Source organism: Cryptomeria japonica, chromosome 3, assembly GCF_030272615.1.
Source record: "Cryptomeria japonica chromosome 3, Sugi_1.0, whole genome shotgun sequence".
NCBI classification, from domain to species: domain Eukaryota; kingdom Viridiplantae; phylum Streptophyta; class Pinopsida; order Cupressales; family Cupressaceae; genus Cryptomeria; species Cryptomeria japonica.
In genome coordinates, this window is record NC_081407.1 from 323,210,103 (window position 1) to 323,225,288 (window position 15,186).

The following is a 15,186-nucleotide window of genomic DNA, read 5'->3' on the forward strand; positions in this document are numbered from 1 at the left end:
CCCTTGTATTTCAACACACACTACCCAAGAAGTTATCCACATAAAGTCGTCTGTTCGAACATATAGACCTTGGAGTCGCCTTGTGGTCTTTCTTGCAATCTTGGCACAAGTAGTGATTTTGTTCAGGAGAGGATAGAGTATCCTTGGATATTTTATTCTAATGTTCGGTAAATGATAGAATGTACACCAATAGGACCTCTTGTCCTTTGATTTTCCTCGTGACTTCCCATGACCTCCAGAACCTTTTCCTCTCTCCTTTGGTCTGCCCCTGCTTTCTGCATTTAAAACACTACTTGATGTGGATCCACCTGATTTTTTCTTGTGAATTTCCTCGCTTAGAATAATACCAACAATATCACAAATTTCAAGGTATTTGAATTAGAAACAGAGTTACTAACTGCCATTACCAAACTATTCCAGCTTTCAGGCAAAGAGCATAATCAAAGTTTTAAAACTCGGACTCGCCACGGGCTCGACAAACCAAAAATTTGGACTCGGACTCGGACTCGTGAAAGACTCGCGAAAGACTTGGCAAAAAAAAACCGTAGTTTTACAAAAAAAACATAAAGAAATTAATGCATTTAGAGAACATAAGAGCCATAATTGAAACATTACACATGTCATATGATCTACAAACACGCAATATTTGAAATTTCATCATTCATACTCATAGTTTCAACTCTAAAATGTATAATAGCAGCATAAGTTTATAAATGTTTACAAAATTACATATAATGATATGTCCAACTCCAAATGTGAAAAACAACAATGAACAAACTAAAGAGAAGACTACATCTTCCTCTTTGTATTTCTCCTCCTTCACACCCTACAAACTTGTCATAACCAAGCAAGAATGCCAAATGAGGGCAAAAAAATAAAAACAACTCACTTTTAAAGCTTGCATGACATTTTTTCTGGGTCGCGCGAGTCCATCTGAAAGACTCGCGAGTTCGTGCAAAAGACTCGCACGAGTCCTTGCAAAAGACTTGCGAGTCTTTCAGATGGACTCGCCAGGACTTGCCTTGCGAGTCCTTGGCGAGTCGACTTGTGGCTCCCATGGACTCGCAAGTCCGTGGCGAGTCCACGAGTCTTAAAACACTGAGCATAATAATAGGAGAGCCCTAACTTCTTCATCGAAATTTGCCTTTACAGAAGTCAATTGACTAGTAATCGTATTAAACTCATTTAAATAATCGGTCATAGAGCCGCTTTCCATCATTTTTAGATTAAACAAACGCTTCACGAGAAATACCTTATTTGAGGCTAAGGGTTTTTCATACAATTTTCCCAAAGCTTTCATCAAGTCAACTGTTGTCTTCGCTTCTGTTATATTGAATGCCACAGATAGTGCCAGACACAACCGAATGGTTCCTAGTGCCTTTATGTCCAGAAGATTCCAATCCACATCACTTATCGTTGATAGTTTCTTGGCTATTCCTTCTAGTGGCCTCCATAAATCTTTGTGATATAGATAATCCTCCATCTGCATCTTCCATAATTGATAGTTCTGCCCATTGAATTTATCTACCTTCAATTTACCCTCGTTCGCCATTCCTCCCACTTAACCGTGAGGCTCCCACTCAACCGTGAGATCTTCTTGCAGATGATAATCGAACAAAACCTGCTCTGATACCACTTGTTAGGAATTGCATGCATAAAATATCAATTATATGTAGATAAAATATTAAATTCGGGAATGAAAAACACAGAAATAATAGCAGCGAAGAGACAATATTTAATGTGGTTCACCCAATCTCTGGCTACATCCACCAAACAGAGAGTCCAATATTATTATCTAGTAAATCAAAACCGATTACAACCAACAATCCCCCTGCAACTCAATACTGCTACAAAATGCTACAAAATTCTCTACAGAAAACCCTAACCCTTAGCCTTTTTATCAAAACTTATGTCGGTTACAAAATTAGGGTTACAACATGTCAGCCAAAAGAAAAATAACACCCGACGCCTTTATAAATAATAGAAGTCTTTTTGGCCTCGTGGGGCACAACCCCTCAACCCCGCTCTGTATCACGACAAGGAGTTCACCAGGGGTGCTGCCCCTTGACCCCATCTTGGGGGCCCTTCCCCCAAACCCCTGTTAAATAATATGGGGGGAAACCGCACCGATAGAAGTAGGGAAAGTTTAACCTCTGAGTCTAATTAGGCTCCATATAACAATAGTGGCATAGTTAGAAGAGGACCTCATTTTTGTTTCACCTCCTTGTAATCCCTTAGTATCCCTATCATGGCTGATTGTAGCATTTAGGCAAGTATATAAAGAATACACATTGTTGACTATATTCCATATAATTTAATATCATTTGATTGCATTCATATTATTCTTTGTGTATAGTTATATAGAATTACTTTATGTTGCCCACCCCAAGAATTACTGTCCCATACCAAATTTCTGGTGTAATGTTTGCTCATTGTATGTCAGATTTGTTCTTATTTGATCCAGTTACTTGCCTTTCTCCTTGAAAGCCGATCTCCCACATATATACCTCTTCCTTTTATATCCCATTGCACCTCTTCTTGAAGGGAGGCGATCTCTCACAAAAAGTCTGCCTTTGTTTGTTTACCAAGTCGGTTTTCATAAGATTATTAATTTTAATGCTTTATTAGTAAGTTGGCAAGGGTTATTTTAATTTTATTTGCCTAATCGCTGCTTTCTACCAAGGTCAGCCTTATTTGTATAGTGATTGCCCTTGCATTTGTTTTGTCAAAACCCTAGGTTGGCCCTCTCCATTCATTTGCCACTGCCCAACTTTAATCACTAATTAAGTCTACTATTTAGTTTTGAGAAGGCTGTGATTTATATGTATTTTGCCCTAAATTCAAGCACGGCATGACACAATAATAGTCATGAAAAATATGTATACATATAGGAAGTACAAATAAAACTTTGGCAAACTAGTAAAACTTAGTAACTATTAAACTTTGAAGTGAACATCAACAATTTAATACAAAAATTTTGAATTCAAAATTTATATATTATTCAAGATTTCATAATAATGATTTCAATGACAAATGCTCAAAATAACAAAATGGAGTGAAGCGAGGCCTCTAATCATCCTTAAACTCCTCATCACTAGAACTACCAGACTCCATATGGTGAAATTCCTCCAAACTAATACCAAACATTCCTATCTATGTAGCATCCTCATCAACTTATGTTGTTTCCTTTGGCTATACATCCCATTGTGATGCTAGACTCTCCTTGTACATAAGTGTCTTGCGGTCAATGAGACACAAGGCACTATGTACAATGACAAGCTTCTTTGCTCTCCTAGAGGTAAGGTTATTCCTCTTAAGGGAATGGATGAAGCTATAAGTAGACTAGTTTCTCTTAGCAAAAGAAGAATTAGAAACCCAAGATAGAAAACAAATGGTTATAGAGATAGTCAAAGAGGTGGGCCCATGCATAGTAAAAATTGGGTCTTCTTCTGCCGTGGTTTTCCTCTCCATCTTGGCCTCCTTAGAATAATCCTGAATCCCAGCAAATTATGTCAATTCAGTACAAATGATGCCAGCCTCTACAAGATCATACGTCTTTTGGATAGCATTCACGAACCCTTCCTTCACCTTAGCATCTTGTATGGCCATAACTCTACCAAGCCTTTGCATGTACCACTTGGTGTTCAATACATAAGTAGCCATGTGCAAGGGGGTTTTGAACTTCTCTCATTTCTAATGAATGATTAGATGAATGTGTTCGTTGTAGAATGCTAAGATGTGGGGTTCTCTCACACGATAGCTTTCATTTGGTCTAACATAGAATCAATGCACTCATACATCTCTCCAAGGCTAGGTGCATTGGCATCCCCAAATCGAATCACCTAGAATATTGGAGTAATGATGGAGACAATATACTTTACATCACCCCATAAAATATCACTCTTCACTACATCCTTCACCCTTTTCCCCTCTTCCCCTACTTTATCTTGGATTTGGACCACCAATTCCATTCCACTATCATAATCATTAGTTGCAATGCCTTTTGCAACTCAAGCATCCTCTCCAAGAGAATGAAATACGATGTATATAGAGTCTTGACATGTTTCAAGAATTCCTTCTTGGATAAGGTCCTCGTACAGAGTGCATGTGAAGTGTGGTGGTTTTAGTTAAACATCTGCACATCTCTAACATCATTCATCATTGACCACTGCTTTGATCCAATCAATCTTTCCAATGTCATTGGGTGCATTATTCATGGCATGAACATAACAAGGAGTCCACCAAATATGCCTATAAGCTGCCTCAATCAACTTCCCTATAGCTTCTTTGCACACATAGGTTGCATTTATCGCTACTTGGACCACATTTTGTGACCCAACCCCCTCCATAGCATCTTTGAAGATCTGAAACTGAAAATCGACATCCTTGTGATGACCTAAACAATCAACTAGCCTTAAGAAAATAAGGGCCTTTTGAACATATAACCATGATATTGATGAGTGGACAATGTCTAATGTTCGTTCAGCCATCCATGACTATGTTGCATCTACTTGTGACCCAGGATTCCTTCATTTTCTCAATTAAATATGTTTATCTTGGAATAGCACCTATCCAAGGTTGTGGTCTGCAATTTTGTCTACTTGGTGGCATATATGATAGTCCTACCCTTGCTACCTTCATCATAGCCTCCTTATAATAAGGGGAGTGAGCCACATGGAATGGAATGCTAATGGCAAAGAAGAATTTGCCGATGGCATTATCTCCCACATCCTTCAATTGCACATTGAATAATTCTGCTAGTGGGTTAGGAGCATCACTTGTCATCTTGCATTTCCCCTAGCCTCTGCTAGCCTTGAAGTAGAAGAATCTGGCATGTGTGCAACTAGCCTTTGCGAAGTAGTAAAAGTAGAACCCTATCTTTGATGACCCCTTAGCCTTGGAGACAAAGAAGCAGATGTAGGTGCATTGTATTCACCATGTGGACCACTCTATAACTTACATATCTCAGCCCTATAGTTCAATTTTTCTGCCAACATCTCACATACTTCTACACTTTTTCCTCGGATATGGAGGTGGGCATTAAGGGATTGAAACTAGCAAGAAGAAAACCAAGAAGAGGAGTGATGGCAAGTTGCCAACTGAGGGGATTGAAACTATCATTTTTCAAGGAAGAGGTAGGCTTCTATGACTGATTTTTATTTTATTTTTTTAATTAGTTTCATGATTTATTTTAATAGAATCCAGAGACATGGTTGTATATTGTCATTATGTTGATAGAATCCATAGACATGGCTATATATTATCATTTCTGTTGGTAGAATCCATAAACATGACTGCATATTGTCATCAACATTGAAAATGATCATATAATAAGTTGCAAGTTTCAATTTTAAATTTCAAACTAAACTAATAATTATTGATTTTAAAATTTAAAATTGAAATTTGCAACTTAGTATATGATCATTTTCAATGTTGATGACAATATGCAGTCATGTCTATGGATTCTACCAACATAAACGATAATATATTGCCATGTCTATGGATTCTATCAACATCATGACAATATACAACTGTCTATGGATTCTATTAACATCAATCATGAAATTAATAAACAAAAAAAAAAAATCAGTCATAGAAGCCTACCTCTTTCTTCAAAAATGCTACTTTCAATCCCTTGAGTTGGCAACTTGCCATCACCCCTCTTATTGGTTTTCCTCTTGCTCCTCGTCAACTCTCTTGATTTTCACTCCCACTCTTTCATCTTGCACTTGCAACTCTCAATCTCACACTCACACTATCGGCTTCTTGTTAATATTTTTTTCTGAGTAGAAATGAAGATAGGAGGCAAGTGTATAGACTTTTTTGGATTTGGGTGGGGCTCATAGGCCATTAGGAATTGACCTTTGGCATGGAGTTCCAAGAAATTTATTATTAAAAGATAAGAAGCCTTTTGCAATGTCTGGCTGCAGGAGATGGCTGGGCATCTCCAAGATAGTTGGGAGACTCTTGGGAGTCTATCGGATGTCCCAACATCCCTAGCATCTCGGAGATGACGAAGGTAGTGGTGGGGTAGTGAGCAGACATACCTCCAAGTCCATGCATCTTGGAGACATCCCCATCCTGGAAATATAAGGTTGTTTTGGGGAAGACACATCCCCATGGAACACTAGTCAGAGGTCTCCTATTGCATGTCATATATGTCTAAGTTGAACACAATATACAATTGATGTTATTGTTGACAACCATGTTTGATACATCTCAAACTATATAAAGGCTAGATAAAATGTCAGTAAAGTAATGTCATTGACTCTATCACTTGAATGACCCTCTCTTGCTCACAGCATATGGCTTGCAGGTTCTACTATGCAATTTCTTTGTATGTGGCCTCCTTGTCCATCAAACATATGACCACCAACCATTGATGCATAGTTCCCCTCCTAGATTGTTGTGTGGCTCTCACAAGCTACATCATCTATTGTACAACTTGCTGCAACAATTGCATACTCAAGTGTCAATTTATCATTGTGCAACCCTTAACAGTTCCTGTTGCATGATAACCTGCATGTTGATATGCTACACACTCAGCAAAACCCTAGGTATGTTGGATTAAATGAAGTGGGGTTTACTAACATTTTTTATTTCCTATTTCCAAAAGAGTGAAAAAAATTCTTCAGGGTCCAACCTAGTAGAGGAGTATACTAACACTTTTAGGGTTTTGGGAATAGTTGAAAGATTCAAGGAATCAAAGCAAGTTGTGAAAATCCTTAATGTAAGGAATTCAAAAAATATTGTGGTTCAGATTTTGTAAGCATTGCCATTGCCAAAATTAATACAAATCAGCAAGGTGCAGGCACTTCAATTTCTACCATACAACAAAAGTTTTGGGAGACAGCCTTAGATAAAGCTTTTGGAAAATATGGCACTACTCAGACCCCATCACAAGGTACCATTGAGTGACTAAATTAGTATGAACTTTAAAAAATCATCATTCCTAAATATCAACTAGTTCTCAGTGTATGATATTGAAATATAGAAATTTCATGTCTCTAGAAACTGGGTTTATTTATCATAGTTTCAACTGTTTGCAGCTGAAGGCTTCAGGGTTTCCTTACCAGTTTTGCAGATTTGAATGTTTTTCAGCTATCTATTCTGTGGTTTGTGAATATTCTGATGTGTGATCTTAAAAGGTAGAGATTGATATATAGTTCTTATATTTGAAAACAAATTTCGGTTAAGCTCATACCTTAAAATTATGTTTCATTTGTTCTTCTAAAACACATTATGAAGAAAAATGCTAGTAAAATAAAAGTTGAGCTAACACAACAGAACAAGTTGACAAATTGTCTTTCTTTCAGAATTGCTGTGCAACCAACTTGGATGGTGAGGTGGTTCCAGAAACGGGTCCCAAATGTGCTGTTTATCAAGTCTACACAAAGTTAAGATTTCCTTCTAACAATATTTGTTGTGAGTTTTAATTACTGTTTAAACAAAATTTGATATCTCCATAATCCATTGACAAATCATTTTGATTCCTATGAAGATGATCATCACCAGTCCCTGTTTTCAATTATATTCTCATGTCATATTTATTCTCACTGTTTTGTTTTGACAGAGCGGATTGTAGCACTGACAATTGATGATGGTCCTCACAGGGGCATTACAGAGGAGGCAAAACCACTTTCCCTGTTGTCTTTTTTGCAATTATCAGTCTTTTGACTTTTAGAGAAAATACTAAAATAGATATCATTGTAAGACATGGATACAACATTGAGCAAGAACTTACGAACAGGATAACCAATAGAGACTCACATTTTTTTCCTGATAGAATTGTATTAGCTTAGAGAGAGAGACATTCGTCTGATTTCATTTTTCATATAAAGAAATCAGGGCATAGTTCTTGATAAAATAGATAAGAACTCTTATGATTGTTTTAATATTTGAATCTTGTGTTGTATATAATGGTTTAGCTTTTATTTTGACATTTCAATGCATTTTGAGCCATTAATTCATGGTTCGAAAAAATTAGTAGTGCAGATCTAGTGGTATCTTTTTGGAACTGCAATGACCTGTGAATATTAATTTATCCATTGTAACAAGAGCCCACCATTGGTTACCCAATCTTAAAATAATGGCATACACAGCAGGTTTGTTGCGTTTTAAGTTTCAACTTTTGAAACAACTGCTTTTACTGTTCCATGTTGATCTAGAATACTTGCATTTGATTAGCTGAAGTGTTGGATCAATTTATAGAATGATGTAAAGAATTTTTGGAGAAACACATTTTTTAAGGGTATCCATTAGCTAGATTTATCTTTTTGGTGTTTCTTGATCCTATTATAAGTGATTCTTATTTTATCACACATTTGCTGTTCAACTTCGTATATATTTATATGATAGCCTTCCCAAAAAAACTGATATGCAGTTCAGGATGGATCTTTGCCTGGGATTGAAACTTTGCCTGTAGGCCCTGTACGTTGCTTCATTTGTCTTGACCATAAATAGAAATGGTCTGACATACTTGCATGAAAGTTGTGTGATTTCCTATGGAAGGAGAGTCATTTGGTTTGACCTACAAGCATATCTTGTCTTCCACCTCAGGATTGTGTACAGTTTATGCAGATCTTGGTGTAGGTGTATTCTGGCATGGCCTGCTCCTTATTCCTTCTGCATTATTCCTCTCTTCTTGCAAGATACATGTATTTTTCCTTTAAAGTTCTGTGACTTGTGCTAATTCAAATATGGAGAAGATGGCCATATTATTTTCTAAAGGGGTCATATCTTCTTTACTTAAATGTTACTGATCTTATAAGAATATTTTACAAATGGAAGTCTTTCTTCCAACAAGGTCTATTTTGTCATCATATGAGTCTGCAGCACCCCTTCCATGACTGATATTATCTGTCCGTGGATGATTCCCATTGTTGAAATCTAACAAGTACATAAAGCTTTGAATAAATCCTTTCAAAAATGTTTTATGAATATGGAAGTCAATTTGTCATAATACTTTCTGGAAAGCTGAACTTGGAAAAAATTTCCAGAATCAAGTTTTTTCATTTTTGTCATGTTGTTTGCCTCTTGGATTGTAATACATGGATTAATTGTAATACATGGATTAAATCTGCCATTTTTGTGTTCTGACCTACAATTATCAAAGTCTAGTCATTTTATCTTATTGTTTGAACTTCAAGGAAAATTGAAAAATTATAAAAAAAATCATTTATATACTTTCCCAATTGTTACTTGCATGGAATTAGGACTTGTTGGATTTATTCTGTTATGTTCACTTCTAGCTCTTGAAATCATATACATACAAGGCTATGCCATTTTTCATGTTTTTTCAGTACACATTGTGGTGACCTTCCTTGTAAAATTGTCCTGGTCCATATAATTGGGTAATGGGCTATCATGTAACTCAAGCAGAACTGTAGAGTTCAAGCTAGTTATAACAGGAACAAGAGTGCTATAACTGTACTGCATAATATATTTTTTTGCGTGGAACTCAGTTTAGATATTTTCTATTTATGTTCCTCCTTTACTTTATTCTCGGTGATCCTTGAATAAGAGAGATTCCATACATAACATAAACTCTATGAACTGTGTTAGCAATTGTATCCATTCTCTCAAAATACAATTTTCTGGTGGGAACCTGTTGATGTGTTTTTAATGCACATGCGAACACAGAATAAAATACCTAAAGGTACCTTATCCTCTCTTGAATAAAGCCCCGAATGCTGAAGATATCGCAGAAGGATCAATCGGAGAAGCTTCAAGGTTCTGTTATGTAGGATCTCTACTCGTGGATAAGCTCTCTGCGGCACAATGTGATTTTGTTGGAATCACAAGTGGACTTACACTTGATGACTGAACGTTTGATTTGCTTTGAATATTGCTGGAACACAGGATTTCACTAGTCTAGATTTTGAAAAAAAGGAAAAGGATGAGGGCGAGGAAAGGATCTAATTCTGGCACTAAGAATGTAGGAGCAATGAATAACCTTTGATGAAATTCTAACTAAGTCTTGTTTTGACATCCCAGGACCATCTCCACAAGGTTAGTGCGATCTTTGGAGGAAAGCTTTATGATGTTCAGATCATCGCTACAGGCCTAGACACCATCAGGCTGATGCATATCAGTGAAGAAGCGACAATTGAAGTTAAGCTTAAGCTGAATGATTCCAGTTGACTACACAAGGCAAGTCTGCAATCAACAAACTGCTAGTAGTATGGATAAACAAATTTCACCATCAATCAAACACATTTCTTCCATTCATCTAATAACATGAAATCAAATCTGAGAAGTATAAAGACCATGCAAATTGTTGAATTGACCCATAGATTTCACCATTTCTTCAATGACGTTTACAAGTCTTTTACAACAACATCTTGGCAACAATCCTTGCCTTCTCTTTCTATTCTACTCTAATTGCTATTCTATCAACTGACTATTCACTATTAGCTAACTATTCACCCTCTAACTACTGACTAACTATCAGCCTTTACAAATGAGGAGCCAGGGCTTATATAGCGCCCTTAATACAATTCAATGGCTCAGATCAACTTGAGATCAATGGCCGAGATTTTACAATGAAAACTCTAATTAGGGTTTGTTACAACAAACTCAATTCTGGCCAATGAAATAATTGCATTATTTGGACACGTCTTCTCTGGAATATTCGACCAATGGATAACCGGGGTAGGTACATCGAAGTTTGTGTCATCTTTGATGAGTCAGGTACATTGAATTTGGACATGCTGAGGTGGACCAACCCAACTGGAGGAATGATGACTGGGACGCCACCTTGTCTGACACTTGCAACTTGGTTGATGTTCAATTTGATGATGCTGAGAAGCTAACTTTAATTAACTCTTCTGAAACTGTCTGCTTCTTCAATGAACCCTTGCTTTAGCCTCCTTTTTCTTTGATGTGCAGGATGGATGGTGTACCTTTCCTTCAAATGCTGGACTGGAAGAGGTCGTCCTTGATGATGCTGGGCTGGAGAAGGTCGTCCTTGATGATGTTGGACTGGAGGAGGTCTTCTTTCATCTGCAAAACAAACCAAAACATGATTAAGGTCATATAATAAATTCATTTCAACATAGCATTTTACACCTTAAATCATCAACAAAAGATATTAAAATGAAGTTTGCTCAATATTTTCCCCAAGGACAGGCCCGATAAGAATTTCGCCCTGGACCCTCTGGAAGGGTCAGGAGCGAAATTTGCATTCCTGGCCAACTTAGACCTCTTTTCAACATTACCTCACAACCAGCTCCTTGCTTGGCCCAAACAAGGTGAAAAAAAGGAGTTTCAAAAGATTTCGTCCTGGACCCTCTGGAAGGGTCAGGAGCGAATTTTCTTGGTTAGGCCTCAATTACTCCATTTTTGACTTCAAAATCCTCTGGAAGGTGAGCATATGCTTGTTTTAGTCCAACAAAGTCTAGGGATCCATCCTTTTAGTTTCTCACATGGGCAAATTAGGTGATAATGGGAATTTTGCCCTGGACCCTTTGGAAGGGTCAGGAGCAAAATTCCTTCTTTAGGCTTCATTTTACACTTCCTTTACCTCAATTCATCTTGCAAGGCTTAAATAACCTCCCTCCAGTTTGTTCATGCCTTAGGAATCAAAATCTTGTCCTGACACAAAGGGGAAATAGTGATTTAGATGAATTTCGCTCTGGACCCTTTGGAAGGGTCAAGAGCGAAATTCACTTTTTGCTTGCCTATTCACACCCAATTTCATTTTCTTCACCTCACTTCATCTGGACTCCCTCACATTGAATCCACTTCCCAACTTGGCAACATTGGTTTGATCTTCACAAGGCCTAAAAAGTCAAATTCGCTCAAAAACCTAGCCAGGGACAGGACCTATCCAAAATTTCGCTCTGGACCCTTTGGAAGGGTTAGGAGCAAAATTCTCATTTTAGCTCAAAATTCACACTTTTGATGGTCAAACATCTTTCCAAGGCATTCCAATAAGTTTTTCTCACCCTAGTCCAGGCCTGCCTTAGCACAAAATTTGGAGAAAAGGATGGTTTTAGTGTTTTTCGCTCTGGACCCTTTGGAAGGGTCAGGAGCGAATTTCTTCCTCTAGCCCAAAATCATCATTTTTGGAGACCAAAATCCATTCAAGGGCAATCTCAAGGGCTTCTATCATCTTTGTCTAGGCCTGGCTTGGTCTAAATGTGAAAGGAACAGGTGGATTTTAGAATTTCGCTCTGGACCCTTTGGAAGGGTTAGGAGCAAAATTCTTGATTTGGCTCAATTCCTTCAATTTCAATGTTTCCTAGAAACATGAATTTACTCCTAAAGACTTCTTCCATCCCAATTCACTTTAGTTTGCAATTGTCTTGTCGCAAATTTGGAAAAAAGGTGGTTTTGGTGAAATTTCGCCCTGGACCCTCTGGAAGGGTCAGGAGCGAATTTCTTAATTTAGGCTTATTCCTCCATCATTTCAAGTTGAATTCACCTCAAAAGGCTAGAAAACACTTCTCCTCTCACATCCAACCCAAGTTAGACTTGATTTTGCAAGGGAAAATAGGTGGTTGAAGAATTTTTGCCCTGGACCCTTTGGAAGGGTCAAGAGTGATTTTCATCATTTGGCTCAATTCCTTCAATCTTGATAATCATTGGCAATTTGGAGTCATTCCTAAGGCCTTCTTTGATCCTGATCCACACTAGATTTGGCATAAAATTAAAGGGAAAGATAGGTTTTGTACAATTTCGCCCTAGTCCCTCTGGAAGGGTCAGGAGAGAATTTCGCTTTCTAGCCCAAAATGCCCAAAATTATAATTTTTTCAATCCCAATCTTCTTTGCAAGGTAAAATATCCTCTCTCTTCGCCTTAGGAACAAGGTCTAAGCTCAAGCAAGGTTAAAAATATAGGCTTGTAAGGAATTTCGCTCTGGACCCTTTCGAAAGGTCAGGAGCAAAATTTCCTTCCTTGGCTAAAACACTCATTCCTCAACTCTTTTAAACATTCCCAAAGGCCACAACATGTTCGTTCTCCCTTTCAACATGCCTTGGACATCAAAATTTGGTCGAACAAGGAAGGGAAGAAGGTCTAAGTAGATTTTTGCTTTGGACCCTCTGGAAGGGTTAGGAGCGAAAATCATTTTTTAGGCTTGATTCTTCATTTCTCCAATTCCAAACCACCTCAAGAGGCAAAGACATGCTATCTCACTTCCATCCACGCCATAAAAACCCAAGGACTTGACCTTATCCAAGGAAAAATAGGTGTTTCTAGGAATTTCGCTTTGGACCCTTTGGAAGGGTCAAGTTCGAAATTCACTATTTGGCTCAAAATCCTTCACTTTTCGATGCTTTCAAACATTTCCAATGGCAAAAGATGTCCATCGTTCCTTTCAAGATGCCTTGCAAATCAAAATTTGGTCAAACTAGGGAGGAAATGAGCTTTAGGAGGATTTTCGCTCTGGACCCTTTGGAAGGGTCAGGAGCGAAAATCTTAGTTTAGGCTTGATCACTCACTTTTCAAACTTCAAACCACCTCAAGAGCCAAACTTAGATCATTTTCCACCTAAGGAACAAGGATTGATGCCCAAATCAAGTAGCAAATGAGGTTTATGAAGAATTTCGCTTTGGACCCTTTGGAAGGGTCAGGTTTGAAATTCTCATTTAGGCTAAAATCTTGATCTTCAAAATCATCCAACTCCCTCTCAGGGCGAGAACATACTAATTCCTTCTCCATCATGCCAAAGCTTAGCCAAAATAAGGAGGAAAATAAGAGCTACAAAGATTTTCGCTCTGGACCCTTTGGAAGGGTTAGGAGCGAAAATCATGTTTTGGGTTTGATCCTTGACTTTTCCAACTCTCATCCTCTTTGGGGGGCAAACATAGATTACTTTCCTTTCATTTCCACCTTGGCCTTGACTCTGGCTAAAGGAAAAATGAGTGTTTTTAAGAATTTCGCTTTGGACCCTTTGGAAGGGTCAGGAGCGAAATTCACCCTTTAGGCTAGAATCCTTCATTCTTTTCGCCTTTACTCATCTCCTAAGGCTAGAGAATGTCAAAACACCCCTATACATGCCTAAGGAACTACGAACTTGACCCAAACAAGGAAGAAATTGAGGTCCTCAAGGATTTTCGCTCTGGACCCTTTGGAAGGGTTAGGAGTGAAATTCACCCTTTAGGCTAATTTCCATCATTTTGTCACCTCAAATCTCCCCCAAACTTGATCAAATCAACTTCCTCCTCTCACTATTAAGATAATCTATCACCCAACTTGGTCTAGGCAAGGTCAGACTAGGTTTTAAGGCCAAAGGAAGGCAAAAAGGGAAGATTTCGCTCTGAACCCTTTGGAAGGGTCGGGAGCGAAATCCTCTTTTAAGGCTAGCTTTCATCATCCCAAGGTCTAAAATCTCTTCTCTAAGCCAAAGTTGCATCAAGCCCTCTCAATTTTGCCTCGAAAGTCTATAACTTTGGTCATATCCCAGAGCAAAGTGGAGGAAAATTGGATTTCGCTCTGGACCCTTTGGAAGGGTCAGGAGCGAAATCTTTATTTTGGGCTTAATTCACCTCCTTTTCCACTTGACTCTGCCTTTGTCTTGATCTTTGAGTCGTTCCTTCGATGTCTTAGCCAAATTTGTTCAACCACTCACTGACTTCCTCGAACTCAAACAGGACACCACCAGCAAAACCAAGCCTAAAGAAGACCCTGAAAGAAACCCTAACTTGGAGCATCCACTGACCCATCCTAGCTCAAGCAGAGCCGGCTATCCAACGATCCCCCCTGACAGCACTCATCTTGCAAAGGCTAATAGGCAAAACCCTAAAAAAACCTAGAAAGCAAACCCTAGAAAGCAAAAAGCAGGGGTCCCCATTTGCAATGGGGTGATGTGTGAATACGTCACAACAGAACCGAATTCTTTCTTAGATAACAAATACAGAAAAGGATTACCATCAACTATTCATTCATTCTCATGCATTTCTTTTTCAAATACGTGATAGATTTAAACATTATGTTTTATTGCAAGTAGTTATTCAACACATATTGGGTACCTTCTAATTGTTAGATTTAAACATCATGATTTATTGCTAGTATTTATACAACACATGTTGGGTACTTTCATTCTTTGAATACTTTTTGTGCTTTTAAAATTTGCCACCCTTATTTATTTGAGCAACACAACATTGATAGCTACTCTAGTGGTATCAATATATATAATATACTGTTCACAACGAATTGGAAGTGCTAAAGACTGGAGTGTCA

At 38.0% G+C, this 15,186-nt stretch overlaps 1 protein-coding gene across 2 annotated transcripts in view; it reads left to right on the forward strand.

The window, feature by feature from the left end:
* The window catches only part of LOC131035954 (uncharacterized), a 176,000-nt gene that overhangs the window by 63,304 nt on the left and 97,510 nt on the right, over positions 1–15,186 (forward strand). For both annotated transcript variants that reach the window (XM_057967742.1, XM_057967743.1), the window contains 2 exons: positions 7,317–7,396; positions 7,574–7,629. In XM_057967742.1, the coding sequence (XP_057823725.1) occupies positions 7,317–7,396; positions 7,574–7,629 (136 nt within the window). The remainder of the gene's footprint in view (positions 1–7,316; positions 7,397–7,573; positions 7,630–15,186) is intronic.